Raw genomic sequence first — 19,559 nt, 5'->3', positions numbered from 1 at the left:
AGATCAAATCCTGGATAAACCATCAGTTTGATCTGGAATTCATCCTCTGAGTCACAACGGTTCGTCGTCTGAGAGACCTCGGCACCTCAGAGGTCCTCCGGTCGAGGCGGATTAATTTCTGTGGTTATTAAATGAGGTCATGTGATGCATTCGGGCTCCGGGGACTCATTATTGGTGCTGGAGTTGTCTGAAGAATTCAACGGTTCTGACCTGTAGAACACCAGATTACATCCCTTCACGGCGTCTTTAGCATGCAGACGAGCACGCAAGCTGACCGATCTGTGTAGCCTGCGTCTCACAGCAGGACAAATGAGGCCGTTTTCTCCCGTTAATCACAGGTCGTTACGTCAGCTGACAGTGACACGTAACGAGATCCTGACATGAATCCCATGAATCATCCTGGCACAACAAATTTGGATGGTGAAGACAAAGGTGACAATCACCTGGCAGGTGTGACGGTTGGTCACAGGTTCACCTGTACGACAACATGTGCTCACATAAGCATGTAGCGTGAGTCCCAGCGAGACACAGACATGGCAACACGGATGTGTCTCTCACCCACGTGATAGGGGTGGAGTCAGCTGTTTGTCACCTCACTCTCGAACATGTTGTAAAGCCTGCTGACGTGCCTCCCTGCTGCATGCCAGCGTGGGAGCCAGCAGGAAGTGTTGCCGGGTGAGTCACAGCTCGCCACTGACTCACACGGCCTTTATCACCAGGACCAGTGTTCTTCTACTCAGGTGCTCACAAATGAACCTGCTTCGTCAGAGGCTTGCCACCATGACGGCCCCGTGCAAATGTTTCATTTGTCAGTTTAAAACCTCATTTAGCCTCGCGGTGTGGGCGGAGTCACAGCTGGAGGGTGTCGATGACCCCATGAGCTGGGAGGAAGTCAAGGGTCAGTCCCTACAGAAAAACACGATATGCCGTCGCATACCTCAACGCACAATCAGCCAAAGTCCGCACATTTATGCAGGCGCCTTTTTCCCCCCAAAGACGCTGCATCTTTGTCTCAAAAAAGTCACCCATCTCTGCAGAAAGTTGAAAAATGTTGCATTTACTTCACACAAGAGCAGCTGTTGCCTTGGGAACGTTGTGGAGCGACGTCATCGGAAAGCTGCCGTCCACAAATCCGTCTCATTGCCAACAAAAACAAGCTTGGAGCTTGGTCGACTCATCGAGGTGCTGGAAGCTGTGACTTTATTGAGGTCGGACGAAAAACTTGATGAGAACCTCATGTTTCCTAGCACTTCCTGTGACGTAGCATGCTTGCTTGTCACAGGAAGTCAGCAGAAACGACGCCTGACATGGAGGTCGTTGCCTGGTAGAACAGAGTGCTGGCAAGCATTCATTTTTTTCTTTTTCATCAAACTGCAGTTTTGCAAGTTCCCACAATTTCATCACATAAAAATGCATAAATATCCTACATATCCCATCGCATTTTTTAACAAAACATGACGCAAAATCCAGGACTTCTGCCTGCAATCCTAACCTTGAACATTTGAGCTGGACACAAAGTCATTCAGCCATTAACTCACCGCTAACCATTAACCAGCGGTTTGTGAAAGGTGACTGGATTAATCTTTCGACTGTGTCAATGCTCAGCTACTAGCTGTTTGAGCTAACAGCTGTGATTGGCCGCCATCTTCCTCTTCTGTATGGAAAGACAACATAATGACTCTGTTGCCAAGACAACAATGAACACTGGTTCTCAAGCTCACTCAGATAAGTAGCATAGGTTAGTCTCTGTGCTCTGCTTTTGCTTGACTGTTGTCACTTGCAAAGCAAATCAAGTCACAACAAACTGTTTCCTGTCCAAGAGGGCTGACACACAGCTGTGGTGAAGCTCACCCTTTCACCCATTCATCCTTTGCTTTTGGAACGACCACCAACCGTACGACAGCCTCTGATTGGTCCAATGTTTTTATGATCTCAGCTGGTTTTAGAGACTCGCTCAGACACGCCTCTGTAAAAGAGAAGCTAGAACTGAGTCTTTGCCTGGAAAATACAGTTGTTGCTGGACAAACGTTCAAGGCCAACTGTTGGTGCTTGTTACAGCCACACCCACACACACACACACACACACAGAATGACCTTCGCTCATGTGCAACTGCTGGCGCAGCTGAGGAACATCTGAGAAGAGTGACGATCCCCGCCGCTTCGGGTACAATTTTCAAAAAGCTGTTGTCATATTGACCAATAGAGGCTTCTGATCCGTAGTAAAGAACACTGAGGCTTATGGGTAATGTAGTCCTTTGACTGTTGTGTCAAAGTGCCACGCCACCACATTACAGACGTACGGAAGCGGTATGGTGACATCATGCTGAAGTTGACCTTTGACCTGCTGGATATGAAATAATGTTTTCCAGTCTGTCTGATCACTTCTTCCTCAAGTCCAAGTGGACATTTGTCCATGTTGGGTCACAGTGACCTTTAACCTTTAAGGGCCATCCCACCAAACTGCTAGCATCAGAGCATGACAACAATCATGAAATCGAACACCTTCAACACCTCATAAGTCATTGACTGACTTTTAACACCGTTATTTCCTTTTTCTTCTCATCTCAAGAAAAATGGCGATTGACCTTTGTTGTATTGTGTGAACTCAATCTAGGAATAAAATCGATTTTTGGATCAGAATTTCCTAACACATGAAGTCAGCTTCAGTCCTGTCATTCAGTCGTGGCTCCTGAAGCGAAGCAAGTTGCTGCTGCTCCACTGCTCTGCTCGTCGCTGGTTTCATGTGCCGCCTGATGCTGCGCTACATGTCACCTGTGATGGATGAAGACTCATAAACAGGTTGGTTTTACACAGTAAAAACTGCTTTTATTAGATGAAGAAGTTGCAACATGTTAACAGTTCAGCTTCAGCAGGAAGTCCCCCCCATTATTCAACATTTCAAAGACATCCGTGTAATTTGGATTCATGGCGTGCACGATGTTGCTGAAGGGAGAGCCAGGCCTGTAATTACACCCAGGCAATTAAACTTGAAACACCCCATGAAGTAATCTTTGGAAATAACATTCTGAACCGTAAATTTAATTTGGCAACTGGGGATTAAAAGCCGACGGCGGCACTTTTGTACACAAACACAATCATGTAGGACGTGATGAGGCGTCGGTCACAGATATGAAGGGTGGGCAAATAAAAGCTTGGCTTCTCTGCTCTGACAGCAACATCAGCTGCTGGCGCCGGAACGTTCTCCAGCTCGCTCACAGCTTCCTTCATTTCCCTGTGTGTTTCTGATTCTTCTGCAGATCAAAGGAATGAAGCTGCTGCAGGTTAGAGGAGGGACAGTGACAGCAATCAGGTGGGCGGTAGACGGCACAGTCACACAGAGACGCCGCAGCTGTCTTGAGATACGGCAGATAATAACTCATCACCAGATACGCCGTCAATGAAGCAGTCGTTACCTCTTTATTACGCGCTTTCTTGTCTTGAGAGGATGAACTCAATATGATGAGTCAGTACAACCAGGACGGGGAGAGCAGCTGGATGGTCAACAGCTGGGAGTGGCGTGAGCCGCCAGCCTCAGAAATGGAACGTGCACACATATTCTGATCTTTACGGTAGAGCCTCTCTTAGCAACTATGCACACAGGCTATGCTAGCTCGCAGAGATAAGGTTATGGGACAGTTGGTAGTTACCATAGGTAGCGTCCAGAACGTTGGCTGATGGTGCTAGCTGCTGGAACATGAGGTGCACCTGTATTATGAGATTTACGGTAGAACAAACTGAGAACCGGCATCACAACAGCCACAAATACTAGCCAAAATATGAGAAGCACTAATCTGAACACGATGTTTTTCAGAGCTGCCGTCATACACAAGACAAGTACACAGCAGTTCAGACGACGCCAAGCGTGTCACAGCGAGAGTGAGCCGAATCCAGCAGGGGGCGACGCAGGTTCCAGCTGCAGCTGATGTTGCTGACCATAAAAAGACACCAATCAAATGAAAGACAGATGGCGCTGAGCCAGATCCACTACCCACATTCATGTTTGCTTTGAGGCGACGATCTTTCATTCCCAGGGAGTTGCTGTCTCACCCGTGTCCATCCTGAACAGTCATTTGACCGCCTCCATGTCCTCCACATCCTGCACGCCCACGTCTGACGTTCCCTCATCCTCCTCACGCCGGTCCGAGTGTCCACTCACACGATGACGAGGCTGTGGAGCCCCGACACACAACTTGTCTCCACACTTTGATGACTTTGTGGGAACAAGTTCATGGCCTCTGTGCTCTGGATGTCTCCCAGGGGAGGGAGGGAAGGTGTATGGTGGTGCCAAGAGGCCATTTGGAGCGGCGAGGAGGCCGGTCTAAAGTCCTGTTTTTAACGATTTTAGAGGGGTTTTTTGTCGTTTAGGGAAAACACTGGAAGGTGAAGCGTCTCCATCAGCGTCCCAGCTCGTCCGGCCCCTCCCGCAGGGCGTCACACGTCGGTGGCATTCAGGCGCGTGGAAACAACATCCTGCGTTTCGAGCACGATCTTTTTGGTCCGCCCTCCTCCTCCTCCACCGCTGCTGACTGGATGAATGCTGTCCAGCCGCCCACTCCGCCCCCTCTCCCCGCCCTTGTGACACTTGAAGACAGCAAGGAAGGCGGCACGGTAATTGCGGTTCATCCAGCCATAGAGCAGTGGGTTGGCAAAGGTGGAGCACATGGCGACCACGTGAAAGACGGTGTAGAGCAGGCGGTAGTCGCGCATGTCCAACACCGTGCTGTCGATGTCAGTGGCCAGCTGGAAGGCATGGAAGGGCAGCCAGCTGACGGCGAACACCACCACCATGGTCACTAGCATCTTGGTGGTCTTACGGCGACGGCGGTGGCGCTCAGAACCACTATTGGTGCCACTCTCGGCCGGGCTGACGTGGCCGCGCAGCTTGGACCAGATGTGGGCGTAGGCGAAGGAGATGATGGACAGCGGCAGGAAGTACTGGAGGATCAACATGGAGACGCTGTAGACGGTACCGTCAGTGTTCGTATCAGGCCAGCGCTCGGTACACACCTACATACACACACACACACACACACACATAAGTATGGAAGCTAATGAGTTGGCAGCTTAGATGACATCTTCAACATCAATGAATCAGCTCCTCCAGGAGGTCATGTGACTGACCGTCAGTAGCAGGAAGAGATGGAGAGGCGGAGCCCACAAAGAGGCTGTTACATTTGAGGGCTGATCTGTTTAATGTTTTATTTATGTGTGTGTGTCCATTTGTGTGTTTGCATGAGTGTGTCCATGTGTGTGTGTGCATGTGTGTGTGTCCATGTGCGTGTGTGCATGTGTGTGTCCATGTGTATGTGTCCATGTGTGTGTTTGCATGAGTGTGTCCATGTGCGTGTGTGCATGTGTGTCCATGTGTATGTGTCCATGTGTGTGTGTGTGTGCATGTGTGTCCATGTGTGTGTGTGTGCATGTGTGTGTGTCCATGTGTATGTGTCCCATGTGTGTGTGTGTCCATTTGCGTGTGTGTGCATGTGTATGTGTCCATGTGTGTGTGTGCATGTGTATATGTATGTGTCCATGAGTGTGTGTCCATGTGTATGTGTCCATGTGTGTGTGTGCATGTGTGTGTCCATGTGTGTGTCCATGTGTATGCGTGCATGTGTGTGTGTCCATGTGTATGTGTCCATGTGTGTGTCCATGTGTATGCGTGCATGTGTGTGTGTCCATGTGTATGTGTCCATGTGTGTGTGTGTGCATGTGTGTGTCCATGTGTATGTGTCCATGTGTGTGTTTGCATGAGTGTGTCCATGTGCATGTGTGCATGTGTGTCCATGTGTATGTGTCCATGTGTGTGTGTGTGTGCATGTGTGTCCGTGTGTGTGTGTGCATGTGTGTGTGTCCATGTGTATGTGTCCATGCGTGTGTGTGTCCATTTGCGTGTGTGTGCATGTGTATGTGTCCATGTGTGTGTGTGTGCATGTGTATATGTATGTGTCCATGAGTGTGTCCATGTGTATGTGTGCATGTGTATGTGTCCATGAGTGTGTCCATGAGTGTGTGTCCATGAGTGTGTCCATGTGTGTGTGTGCATGTGTGTGTCCATGTGTGTGTCCATGTGTGTGTGTCCATGTGTATGTGTCCATGTGTATGTGTCCGTGTGTGTGTGTCCATGTGTGTGTCCATGTGTGTGTGTCCATGTGTATGTGTCCATGTGTGTGTGTGTCCATTTGCGTGTGTGTGCATGTGTATGTGTCCATGTGTGTGTGTGTGCATGTGTATATGTATGTGTCCATGAGTGTGTGTCCATGTGTATGTGTGCATGTGTATGTGTCCATGAGTGTGTCCATGAGTGTGTGTCCATGAGTGTGTCCATGTGTGTGTGTGCATGTGTGTGTCCATGTGTGTGTCCATGTGTGTGTGTCCATGTGTATGTGTCCATGTGTATGTGTCCGTGTGTGTGTGTCCATGTGTGTGTCCATGTGTGTGTGTCCATGTGTATGCGTCCATGTGTGTGTGTGTGCAGGTGTGTGTCCATGTGTGTGTCCATGTGTATGCGTGCATGTGTGTGTGTTCATGTGTATGTGTCCATGTGTATGTGTCCGTGTGTGTGTGTCCATGTGTGTGTGTGCATGTGTGTCCATGTGTGTGTGTGTGCATGTGTGTCCATGTGTGTGTGTGTGCATGTGTGTGTGTCCATGTGTATGTGTCCCATGTGTGTGTGTGTCCATTTGCGTGTGTGTGCATGTGTATGTGTCCATGTGTGTGTGTGCATGTGTATATATATGTGTCCATGAGTGTGTGTCCATGTGTATGTGTGCATGTGTATGTGTCCATGAGTGTGTCCATGTGTATGTGTCCATGTGTGTGTGTGCATGTGTGTGTCCATGTGTGTGTCCATGTGTATGCGTGCATGTGTGTGTGTCCATGTGTATGTGTCCATGTGTGTGTGTGTGCATGTGTGTGTCCATGTGTATGTGTCCATGTGTGTGTTTGCATGAGTGTGTCCATGTGCATGTGTGCATGTGTGTCCATGTGTATGTGTCCATGTGTGTGTGTGTGCATGTGTGTCCATGTGTGTGTGTGTGCATGTGTGTGTCCATGTGTGTGTCCATGTGTATGCGTGCATGTGTGTGTGTTCATGTGTATGTGTCCATGTGTATGTGTCCGTGTGTGTGTGTCCATGTGTGTGTCCATGTGTGTGTGTCCATGTGTATGTGTCCATGTGTGTGTGTCCATGTGTGTGTGTCCATGTGTATGTGTCCATGTGTGTGTCCATGTGTATGCGTGCATGTGTGTGTGTTCATGTGTATGTGTCCATGTGTATGTGTCCGTGTGTGTGTGTCCATGTGTGTGTCCATGTGTGTGTGTGCATGTGTATGTGTCCGTGTGTATGTGTCCGTGTGTGTCCATGTGTGTGTGTCCATGTGCGTGTGTGCATGTGTATGTGTTCGTGTGTATGTCCATGTGTGTGCGTGTGTGCATGTGTATGTGTCCGTGTGCGTCTGTGTGTGTATATGTGTGTGTGTGCATGTGTGTGTCCATGTGTATGTGTCCATGTGCGTGTGTGCATGTGTGTGTCCATGTGTATGTGTCCATGTGTGTGTGTGTGCGTACAAGTGTGTGCATGTGTATGTGTCCATGTGTATGTGTGCAAGTGTGTGTGTGTGCATGTGTCCGTGTGTGTGTGTGCATGTGTCCATGTGTATGTGTGCATGTGTGTGTGTGTCCATGTGTATGTGTGCATGTGTGTGTGTCCATATGTGTGTGTCTGCATGTGTGTGTATGCATGGGTGTGTGTGCGTTCTTGTGTGTGTGTGCGAGCGTGTGTGCGTCCATGTGCGTGCGTGTGCTTACCTGGATGGTATTCCCGGGCTCCAGTGAGAAGGATCCGTACTCTCGGAAGATGGCAAGAGGGCTGGCGAGGACGGCGCTCAGCACCCAGGTCAAGGCGATGACCCCGAAACACACGTCCTTCCTCATCCTGGTCTCCAGATGGTACACAATGCACCTGAACACAGGTAACAGGTGACCTCCAGGCACCTACCCTGGGTTTGGTACTCACTGGCTGAGATGACTTAAAGAAGCTGAAGGTGAAGCAGTCATTGTCATGGTAACCCTAACACAATCCTGGTTTTAGTCAACACTCAACGTCTGGTACTTCTATGACATCATCAACCCAACATCAACTCACCTATGTGTGTGTGAGTGAGTGAGTGAGTGAGTGAGTGTGAGTGAGTGAGTGTGAGTGAGTGAGTCAGTGTGTGAGTGTGAGTGAGTGTGTGAGTGAGAGTGAGTGAGTGAGTGAGTGTGTGAGTGTGAGTGAGTGAGTGTGAGTGAGTGAGTGTGAGTGAGTGAGTCAGTGTGTGAGTGTGAGTGAGTGTGTGAGTGAGAGTGAGTGAGTGAGTGAGTGTGTGAGTGTGAGTGAGTGAGTGTGAGTGAGTGTGAGTGAGTGAGTCAGTGTGTGAGTGTGAGTGAGTGAGTGTGAGTGAGTGAGTGAGAGTGTGAGTGAGTGAGTCAGTGTGTGAGTGTGAGTGAGTGAGTGAGTGTGAGTGAGAGTGAGTCAGTGTGTGAGTGTGAGTGTGAGTGAGAGTGTGAGTGAGTGAGTGTGAGTGAGTGAGTCAGTGTGTTAGTGTGAGTGACTGTGTGAGTGTGAGTGACTGTGTGTGAGTGAGTGTGTGAGTGTGTGAGTGACTGTGTGTGAGTGAGTGAGTGAGTGTGTGAGAGTGTGAGTGAGTGTGTGAGTGAGTCAGTGAGTCAGTGTGTGAGTGTGAGTGACTGTGTGAGTGTGTGAGTGACTGTGTGTGAGTGAGTGTGGGTGAGTGAGTGAGTGTGTGTGTGAGTGAGTGAGAGTGTGAGTGAGTGAGTCAGTGTGTGAGTGACTGTGTGAGTGAGTGAGTGTGTGAGTGACTGTGTGTGAGTGAGTGAGTGTGTGAGTGACTGTGTGTGAGTGAGTGAGAGTGTGTGAGTGTGTGTGTGAGTGTGGGTGAGTGGGTGAGTGAGTGTGTGAGTGAGTGAGTGACTGTGTGAGTGAGTGTGGGTGAGTGAGTGTGTGAGTGAGTGAGAGTGTGAGTGACTGTGTGTGAGTGAGTGTGTGAGTGAGTGAGTGAGTGTGTGAGAGTGTGTGAGTGTGTGTGTGAGTAAATGAGTGTGTGTGAGTGAATGAGTGTGTGTGTGTGTGTGAGGAGAGCAGGTTGAGAGCAGGTTGGACGCTGAGACGGACCTGAGCCTGGAGCAGACTTTGCTGGGACCCTCATGTCAGGGTGGTGCAGGTTGACAGCCCTCACTAACACGCCGGCAGTGGTGCACATGCAGGGCTGACGCCCGCTAGCAGCTCTGACCCTGTAGTAGCACGGAGGCCCGCTGGAGTCTTACACTCTTACACACTGCTGGCAAGTCACTGCTTCATCAGCAGCAGGAGCAAAGCCACGAGTCTCCTGCTTCTACAGTTTTACCTCCGTCGTGATGCTAGTACATAAAGAGCCTAGTTTTGCTGCAGTAGTACTTGTCTAAAAAGTTGGAGCTCCACAGTAGTAGAACACAGTACTATCTTGGTAGACAGGTAGTACACACAGCAGACAGACGAGGCTGATCTAAGCCACCACTTCCAATGAAGGCACACCCACCTGTGGCGGTCCAGGGCGATGACATTGAGCGTTAACGTGGACACGTGGACGGCGAGTCCCTGGGCGTAGGGCAGCAGGAAGCAGAGCGTGCTGCCAAACTTCCACTCTCCCTGCAGTGTGTAGACCAGTGTGAAGGGGAGGCACAGAGTGTTGACCAGCAGGTCAGCTGCACACACACACACACACACACGCACACGCACACACACACACACACGCGCGCGCGAAGGAATTTCAGTCAGCCAAAGTAAGGAAAAAAAGAAGACTCTCAGCACTGCCCTCGATCTCCCCAGACAGTCGCCAATGGCCGGTCACATGATCAGCACATCTGTTGCAGCAAGGCATTGAACAACATCTCAGTCCATCCCCCCGCTCTGACGGCGTTCGTTCCTGTGGCGTTCCTCCGGTGTAGAGATGAAGATCCTTATGAACTACAGTGGAGGCGGAGCCTGGCTGGAAGGAGCTCCTCTGACTGACCTTTCACCTTTGAGATGCTATTCATGTTAGCATTCAAATTTGTGTTATTAGCATTAGTTTAAAAGTGAAAACCTGTACAACCCTGATGTCATTTTATAAACTACTGTCCCATTCAGAACAAAGAAGATGATAAAGGCGACAAAGCTGAAGGGCGGAGCTTCCAGGTGATCGACAAGTTGTTACCGCAACAACCTGTCAATCAGGATATCTCTACCACACAAGTTGCCTTGTGGGTAATGTAGGCAGCAGGTTTGTGACAGTTAACAGCACTCGTCCTTGTACATCACACATCCCTGTCCACTCACTCAATCCTTCACTCGTTCACTTACTCACCAACTCACTCATTCACTCGCCAGCATGCCGCCATAACACATACAGTACTGGCAGAACACCTGACCACCGATGCGGCTTTGTACCAGAAACTGTGTGTGTGTGTGTGTGTGTGTGTGTGCGCCTACCAACAGCCAGGTTAGCGATGAAGAAGTTGGTGACGGTGCGCAGCGTCTTGAAGCGGTAGATGACATAGATGACCAGAGAGTTACCCAGAACCCCCAGCACAATGATGGTGCTGTAGGCTAAGATCAACACCACCTGACAACAACAACAGACGTCGATGATCCTGACATCTAACAACTGCTGCTTCTACCAGGGTAGGAGGATACTAGCCTGCTACTGCTAGCCCGTGGCTACTGCTATGTCCATTAGCTTGTCATGTAAAAATGAAACACACCTGGACGCTCAGCAGCTTGATGGGGTCCTCTGGAAAATTCACACCCTTGAACACGAGCGTCGGCAGCGCCGGGGGCCCTGCACCCCCACCAGAGTCGTAGTCACCAGGGTTGTTTTCAGGCAGGAGGCGGAGCTTGTCCTCTGTTGTGTTGGCTGTGCTGACAACATCCATGTCCGTTCATAAGTGCTCAGCTGGCAATGCCATCGGAGTACACGGCCTGTCGTAAGGACACGCAGAGACAGCGCTCGTTCAATGGGACCTCGCTGTTAAAACGTATACAATGTTTCCAGATGCTTCTGTCCATTTTACACACACTTGAGTTTTTTTTTGTAACATCAGTTTTTTCTTCCACTAATTGATTTTTAGAGCTTCAGTGTTTGGTACTGAAATGCTAACATCCTGTTAGCCTGCTAACGTGAAGGGTTTGATGTCTGCATCTCAGAACAACCGGGGACAGGAAGGAGTTCACTGCATCAACGACCTTTAAACATTTTTAACAGAGTCTTATCTGCTCACTGTCATGTGGCAGACGCCATATTTGTAGTTCCTGTTGCAGACCCGTTGGTTCAGGCTGACATGCATTTTGTAGGTTAGCGAGGAGGTCAGGTGTCTTATCCAATGATGCTAGTTGAGTGTAGTAGTAGTAAAAAACAGAATAACCAGTAAAAGGCGGTTTACAAGTTGCACCTGCATGTAGTCAATACAGGTGTTCTCTACAGAGAGTGGGTGGGGCTACTCAATAGCATGAGTGATGGGCCAAGAGCCTGACTGTCAATCAGAGATATTTGTGAACTGAGCAAGTCAATAGTGCCCCAGCGTTGTTTTCCATTGGGTTCTCAGTGGGGTTCTCTGTGGCGTTCTCCGTAGGTGAGAAGAGAATCCTCTTCAAGTCACCATCCAGCTTCTGACGCGGGACACTCATGCGCTCGCTGCCACATGTCACTGGCCACATGTTCTCCTGGCTATGAACAAATAATCAAAGTCTGGTTCAGGCGCAGCTGAGGACCAGAACACCCGCCTCACCTAGAGAAGTGACGTGAAGGGTATAAGACTAGAGGTGGGCGGAGCTGAGGACCAGAACACCCGCCTCACCTAGAGAAGTGACGTGAAGGGTATAAGACTAGAGGTGGGCGGAGCTGAGGACCAGAACACCCGCCTCACCTAGAGAAGTGACGTGAAGGGTATAAGACTAGAGGTGGGCGGAGCTGAGGACCAGAACACCCGCCTCACCTAGAGAAGTGACGTGAAGGGTATAAGACTAGAGGTGGGCGGAGCTGAGGACCAGAACACCCGCCTCACCTAGAGAAGTGACGTGAAGGGTATAAGACTAGAGGTGGGCGGAGCTGAGGACCAGAACACCCGCCTCACCTAGAGAAGTGACGTGAAGGGTATAAGACTAGAGGTGGGCGGAGCTGAGGACCAGAACACCCGCCTCACCTAGAGAAGTGACGTGAAGGGTATAAGACTAGAGGTGGGCGCAGCTGAGGACCAGAACACCCGCCTCACCTAGAGAAGTGACGTGAAGGGTATAAGACTAGAGGTGGGCGGAGCTGAGGACCAGAACACCCGCCTCACCTAGAGAAGTGACGTGAAGGGTATAAGACTAGAGGTGGGCGGAGCTGAGGACCAGAACACCCGCCTCACCTAGAGAAGTGACATAAAGGGTATAAGACTAGAGGTGGGCGGAGCTGAGGACCAGAACACCCGCCTCACCTAGAGAAGTGACGTGAAGGGTATAAGACTAGAGGTGGGCGGAGCTGAGGACCAGAACACCCGCCTCACCTAGAGAAGTGACGTGAAGGGTATAAGACTAGAGGTGGGCGGAGCTGAGGACCAGAACACCCGCCTCACCTAGAGAAGTGACGTGAAGGGTATAAGACTAGAGGTGGGCGGAGCTGAGGACCAGAACACCCGCCTCACCTAGAGAAGTGACATAAAGGGTATAAGACTAGAGGTGGGCGGAGCTGAGGACCAGAACACCCGCCTCACCTAGAGAAGTGACGTGAAGGGTATAAGACTAGAGGTGGGCGGAGCTGAGGACCAGAACACCCGCCTCACCTAGAGAAGTGACGTGAAGGGTATAAGACTAGAGGTGGGCGGAGCTGAGGACCAGAACACCCGCCTCACCTAGAGAAGTGACGTGAAGGGTATAAGACTGGAGGTGGGCGGAGCTGAGGACCAGAACACCCGCCTCACCTAGAGAAGTGACGTGAAGGGTATAAGACTAGAGGTGGGCGGAGCTGAGGACCAGAACACCCGCCTCACCTAGAGAAGTGACGTGAAGGGTATAAGACTAGAGGTGGGCGGAGCTGAGGACCAGAACACCCGCCTCACCTAGAGAAGTGACGTGAAGGGTATAAGACTAGAGGTGGGCGGAGCTGAGCTCCATTCCTCTCAGCTCAGTCATCAGCTGACCCGAGAACAGGAGGCATCAGATCCGTCACTCTTCACTGGGTCAGAACCACACCTATGATTCTGGAGATGAACCCTGACTGAACTGTCCGCATGTCATCACTTTGACCTTTGACCTCAAACATGACCCGGTAAAGGCTGAGTGACACAGAACCTGGATAGCTAGATTTTAGACGTTAATGCTGAGTGGCGAATATGTTTCAGCTCACCAAACTGATTCATTTCAATGCGTATTTGTGCTCCAGCTGGCAGCAGTGAAGAGGAGGAGGGGGAGGAGCCTGAGAGGTGGCGAGTGACCAGATGTGGGGAGAAGCGGCGCCGCAGCTTTCCGACCAAATCCCAGCAGCTCATCAAAGTTTGAAGAGGCATTACTCTGCTGATGAAGAATTGATGGCGGATGAAACCTCACATGGTTTATCAGTGTGTCAACAGGGCCGCCGCGTCCGCCGCCGCCTCACTAAAACCTTTCTGCCATCGGCTGAAGCTAAAATGGCAGCAAAATTCTTCACAGTGGCACTGAAACGGTTTTCCAGGATGGTGGTGCTGAGTTTGCTCCAGTGTGCTCTCCCCTCGTGGGGGAAGACGGATCTGACCACCAAAAACACTGAAACTACTACATCAGTGTACTGCACCGAAGGAGTAAACCCTACTCCATCAGTGCAGTACACTGATGTACAGCAGCATCACGGATAGTGTGACGAGCCGAGGAGGGGGAGGGATGGAATGAGGGAGTGAGGAAACGAGTTAGAGCGAGGGAAGGAGGGAGGGATGAATTAATCAGCTGCTGGTGATGCGGAGATTAACGGAGGGGAAGACACCGGCGTGCACGGCAGCCGTGATTCACCTCCTGGTACTTTGCCTCTGTTCCTCACTCAGCCACGTGTTTATTGTTAGCATTTTATTATTTCAGTTCCAAAAAACGTCCAAATGTGTACACGTTTTATCATCGAGAGCAAGACCAACAAAAAGGGTTAAGTCAGAGTGTCAACAAATGACTGGTTTGGTGGCCCGAGTTACCAAGCTAGCTGAGCTAACTAGATAGCTAAGCTAATTAGCTGGCTAAGCTAACAAGCGTGGGTCTTTGCTCCTGAGATGGATCAGCGCTGCCCTTTAAAAAAGCTCTGCTGACCGTGTCTACGCTGACTAGCTTGTCCAGCTCAAGTCTCTCACAATTCTTGATTCAAAGCTGCAATTCACTTAATTTTTTCATCCAGTTTGTGCTGGAGAGAATTAATGTCACGCTGGACACGAGGACACCGGAGCGAAACGACCCAGAGGGAAACTGGACGGCAGCTGGAGACGACGTGAAGGGGGGATGGACATGGAGGCGAAGAGACACGCAGGGTTAGCAGCTTGCTAACAAGCCAATGTGCACAATCACATCTGACCTCATTCCACTGCCTCGCGACTCTGGCAACACGCCGCCAACAGCCCATCAAATCAGATGTCACGGACGGCGGGAGAAGGACGGCGAGCATCCTGGAACGCTGCTGAATATCAATGAACCTGAACATGAAGATGCAACGCAGGAAACAAGATGACACAATCATCACTAATGTCCAGAGACACAGTGTCCTCATCAGAGACGTCTCGCTTCCCCCAGCCGTCCTCGCAGCTCGTCTTCCTCAGGTTCCACAGTCTACTGACTGCCCTGACGACGAGGGTCGAGGTAACTGACAACAACCGTTCGCTGAGTTTCTAGAAGTTCTGACATGGTGAGCTTCAGCATCACTGACCTGCCTGACAGCAGGATGCAGGTGAAGCACAGGTGAGGGGGAGGGCGGGGCTAAACCAGCATGCTTGTTTCAAACTCATTAGCTGCTGTTAGCGCCTCGTTTAATCACTGACGTCTGTAGCCATGAAACCCTTGTTAGCGGTACAGGAGGTGATCAGCAGGGTTATCTGTGTGTGTGTGTGTGTGTGTGTGTGTGTCAGTCAGTGTGACCAATAGGGACATGGTCCCACCCACAGGACTCTGTCCAATAGTGAGCAAAGGAAAAAAAATTGAGGGCATGGACTTCGGTTTTGGAGAGAACAAAGAACCTGAGAGCAAAGGAAAACTTTCAACTTGCGAGCAAAATATTTAAAGACACATTTCGTAAACTCGTTGATCGCCTTGTCAGTCGTTGCTCTCAAACCTTTGTGTTTTCAGTGTGAAAGTTTTGCTCTTAAATTTTTTTCTGCCCACAATTTTTTTTTCCTCTGGTGCGATACTGACAAGCCTCTCTCCATAGACCGTCATTGTTGTGTTGGCGTATAAATGCTAATGCTAAGGAAGTTAGCAGGTGCCTCTTTATCTCATTAAGGACAGACAACTCAGTGTGGGACGACCCGAATTCAGACAATAGTGACTTTTCCACTGGTTTCAATGGGAACGCCGTGTCTTTGCACTGAGCCTTCTGGGTGCCAAGAGTTCGGACCGTTTCAAATTAAAACAGGAAGTAACCCATCATTCCGTCCATATTTGGTGCAAAACAGAACAAACCTGAAGTCACGTTTAATCAGGCAAGTTCCTGTGACATCGTGGGTGATCGAGCATCAGCAGCTGTCAGTCGCAGAACAAGTTGTTACCATGACAACCAGGTGAGGCCAAGACTCACAACTCCACGTAAAAGCAAACAGAAGAACTGATCCTTGAAGGTGTCATGAGCTGCTGGTGGGAGCGTCACCAGGAGGACCCGTCAGAAACCGGACTCATTGATGAAGTGATATTCAGCCTTGGGCTGGAGCTCCTCCTCGGGGGCGGCTCCAACAGCGAGCCGCCACCCTGCTTGGAGGGTTTTTGGTTTAGGTCAGGGGTCTCAAACTGGTCCAGTAAGGGCCGCTGTGGCTGCGGGTTTCCATTCCAACCCAGCAAAAGCAACACCTGATCCAACCAATGAGCTGTGAGGACGCAGCTTGATTGATTTAAGTAGAATCAGGTGTTGCTTTTGCTGGGTTGGAATGAAAACCTGCAGCCACAGCGGCCCTGACTGGACCAGTTTGAGACCCCTGGTCTAGGTGAAAAAGATCTGACAGTCGCAGATTAAACCAACTATCAACCGCTAGAACCCTCATGATGTCCTGATGCTGAGACCAGCGTTTGACGGACAGCTGCCTGCTCAGGACCATGATGCGTTCAAGTCTCAGGGGTTCCTGGAGCCGCCAACCTTCAGACTGCACTGTGTGTGTAACCTTGATCACATCAATCTTATATATATATGAATTTAATTCTCTGAAGATCCTCTTGAAGCATTTTAATTTCAATATTAATGATACACGTGCGTCTCGACACGCACGCCTGCTCTATACGTGCGCACACCTGAGAGCAGGCGTGCGAGCCCCCTCACCTGTCCGTGTCCCGGGCCGCTGGACGAAGCTCGTGTCCCGACAGCAGTTCACGGATCCCGGCTGCTCCGGTGTAGGAGCTCCGTCGCCATGGAGATGGATGAAAGTATAAAGTAGTAAAGCGAGTTTCAATGCTCGTCATGCAAAACTCCGTTCACATTCCGCTGGTTTTCGCGGCGCGGCTCCTCCCCGATGAAGATGGAGATCCGCGGGAAGAGCTGAGAGATGTGGACGCGAGAGACGCGCTGAGAGCCGCTCCAGCAGCAGCGAAGACCCGGAGACGGAGGTGGAGACAGAGGAGCTGCTCTCCGCTGCGGCGGCGCGCTCTGAGGCGGGCACGCGAGCGGCGGCGAGTGAGGAGGAGGTGGAGGGTGGAGGGGTGGAGGAACCACCATGAGTTTCCTGAGGAACTGTGTACATGTACGGAGTCACGTTAGGGTCAAACTTCGGAGGAAACTAGGAGTCACTCTAGTCCTGGTCCTCATAGATGATCTGTTCATTCTAGTTACTCTAGTCACTCTAGTCTTTGACGCGAAAGCTAACATGGTAGATAAACTGATAGCAAACATGGAAGTTAACATGAAAGCTAACCTGGTTGTTAACCTGATCGCTAACCCGGTCGTGGATGTGAAAGCTAACCTGGTTGCTAACCCTGTAGCTACCCTGGTGTTGTTGCCCGTCATGAGTTATGTATCATATCTCCAGGTTCTCTGGCGCCTCTTGAGGATTAGCGTGGTATTATGAGGCAGATGGATCGTCCCCAGCAGTGCTGAGAATCATCAAAGACGTCACTCAATGTTGGACAAGATGACATCACACAGTGTTAATCTGGCGTGATGGCGAAGGACTTCAAAGACTCTTTGAAGCTCAAACTTTGCTGTGTCCCTGCAGGATTTAGACTTGAGGGTCACAAATGTTTCTGTGATACTCAGAGAAGTTCCTAAAGCCGCCCCCCCCATACAACAGCCGCCTCTCCGCCGGGACGTCGGCGGGTGTCCGGCATCTATATTTATCACTGTTGATGCTTCTCGCCATAATGAGGCTGCCAGTCAGGGCGTGCTGGGTTAAAGCCTCTCCAGATGATGATGACAGCTGCCTGAGCCAGCACGCCGCCGCCACGCAAGTGCTTCAGCTTCTTCTTTTACAGAGCAAAACTCTGAGGCTGCGAGTGGCGAGCTGAGTTTATGGGACTGGGACCTCCCATGTGGTGGGGAGTGAGAAGCCGCTGAGTCAGCAGAGAGGTGCGGTGGTGGTCATTTCGCTGGAATCATCTTTCATTCGAGGTGTTTAATGGCCGCAGAGGTCAAAGGTCACACACCCGAGTTCTCACAGTTGCACGTTCAAAAACACTTCGTTCAACAGGAGAGAAATAAGATGAACACTGGATTACTGGGACACGCGTGTGAACTATGTGGAACACATGTACATGTTTTTAGAACGTTGTTGGAGAAGGCCGGAGCCCCGTCCCGCCATGGCTCTGAGGGTCATCTGAAACCCTTCTGGTGTCACTTGCCGATAAGGTCACTGATGCTGTTAAGGTTACTGATGTCATTACTGGGGATCAGGACGCCAACACGGCTAATGTTGTGAATGCCACTGGCCCCTGCAGGACGGGCGTCCGTGCTGATAGGTTATTGATCGATCGATCGGTCCTGCAGCGCTCATGTTGGCGAAACATCCTGACTCATCTGCACTCAACACACACCAGAGTTTCCACCGGAGCGTTCCAGCCAGGTGACCCACGGAGGAGGAGTGAGCACGTATGTGTGTGCGTAGTATGTGTGTATGCGTGTGTAGTGTGTGCGTGAGTAGATTGTGTGTGTGTACGTATGTACGTACTTGTGTGCAAGTGTGCGTGTATGTTTGTACGTGTGTAAATTTATGTGTGTGTGTGGGGGGGGGCTGGCAGATGCAGGTCACTAACATCAAATGACATCACTGATGGACGGAGGGGATCAAAGACCGAAAAACATACGTTAAAGCTTGGAGATCTAACGAATGTCTGCCTACTACAAAAGTACCTCATGCCTGACATGCTAACTTCCTTAGAACTGCAGAAGTACCTCATGCCTGACATGCTAACTTCCTTAGAACTGCAGAAGTACCTCATGCCTGACATGCTAACTTCCTTAGAACTGCAGAAGTACCTCATGCCTGACATGCTAACTTCCTTAGAACTGCAGAAGTACCTCATGCCTGACATGCTAACTTCCTTAGAACTGCAGAAGTACCTCATGCCTGACATGCTAACTTCCTTAGAACTACAGAAATACCTCATGCCTGACATGCTAACTTCCTTAGAACTACAGAAATACCTCATGCCTGACATGCTAACTTCCTTAGAACTGCAGAAGTACCTCATGCCTGACATGCTAACTTCCTTAGAACTGCAGAAGTACCTCATGCCTGACATGCTAACTTCCTTAGAACTGCAGAAGTACCTCATGCCTGACATGCTAACTTCCTTAGAACTGCAGAAGTACCTCATGCCTGACATGCTAACTTCCTTAGAACTGCAGAAGTACCTCATGCCTGACATGCTAACTTCCTTAGAACTGCAGAAGTACCTCATGCCTGACATGCTAACTTCCTTAGAACTACAGAAATACCTCATGCCTGACATGCTAACTTCCTTAGAACTACAGAAATACCTCATGCCTGACATGCTAACTTCCTTAGAACTACAGAAATACCTCATGCCTGACATGCTAATGCCGCTGGACGCCACCTGTGAGGACAACATGGATTCCCCAGTGCTGAGGTCATCCCAGGCTCACCTTCTCCTTCATTACCTTGCTCCTGCTTTCTGACCCTTTCCCTCAGACCACCTCTTCCTCCTCATCACCAACGGCACGTCAACCCGACAGTGTGCTGGAAAAACCAAGCGGACCGGCTACTGCTATCTCTGTGGCGCTAGGTGGCATCTCACATCCTTGCAGTAAACACGAGGGGATTTAATCTGTATTTTACACAGATTTAGCCAGCAGCTCTTTCAGAACCTGTAAGCTTGGAAGCAAGCTAAAGTTGGCTGCTGACGTTAG

At 50.3% G+C, this 19,559-nt stretch overlaps 1 protein-coding gene across 2 annotated transcripts; it reads right to left on the bottom strand.

The window, feature by feature from the left end:
* Positions 1 to 2,804: 2,804 nt before the first annotated feature.
* Positions 2,805 to 16,879, bottom strand: npy2rl (neuropeptide Y receptor Y2, like). Of its 2 annotated transcripts, none has more exons than XM_086197750.1 (6): positions 16,521 to 16,879; positions 10,780 to 10,996; positions 10,508 to 10,640; positions 9,576 to 9,741; positions 7,807 to 7,960; positions 2,805 to 5,007 (listed from the first exon to the last, which is right to left on the bottom strand). In XM_086197750.1, the coding sequence occupies exons 2-6, from the start codon at positions 10,948 to 10,950 to the stop codon at positions 4,432 to 4,434; spliced, it is 1,200 nt and encodes a 399-aa protein (XP_086053876.1). In that variant the 5' UTR covers positions 10,951 to 10,996; positions 16,521 to 16,879; the 3' UTR covers positions 2,805 to 4,431. The 2 variants fall into 2 exon arrangements, with proteins under 2 accessions (XP_086053876.1, XP_086053877.1); XM_086197751.1 differs by lacking the exon at positions 16,521 to 16,879 and adding an exon at positions 15,677 to 15,978.
* Between the last annotated feature and the right edge of the window lie 2,680 nt (positions 16,880 to 19,559).

The sequence above is a fragment of the Aulostomus chinensis genome, chromosome 24 (genome assembly GCF_037954235.1).
Source record: "Aulostomus chinensis isolate RoL2024-O1b breed Wild chromosome 24, RoL_Achi_v1.0, whole genome shotgun sequence".
NCBI classification, from domain to species: domain Eukaryota; kingdom Metazoa; phylum Chordata; class Actinopteri; order Syngnathiformes; family Aulostomidae; genus Aulostomus; species Aulostomus chinensis.
Note: the sequence above shows the minus strand (reverse complement) of the source record. Positions and strands in the feature narration are given on the sequence as shown.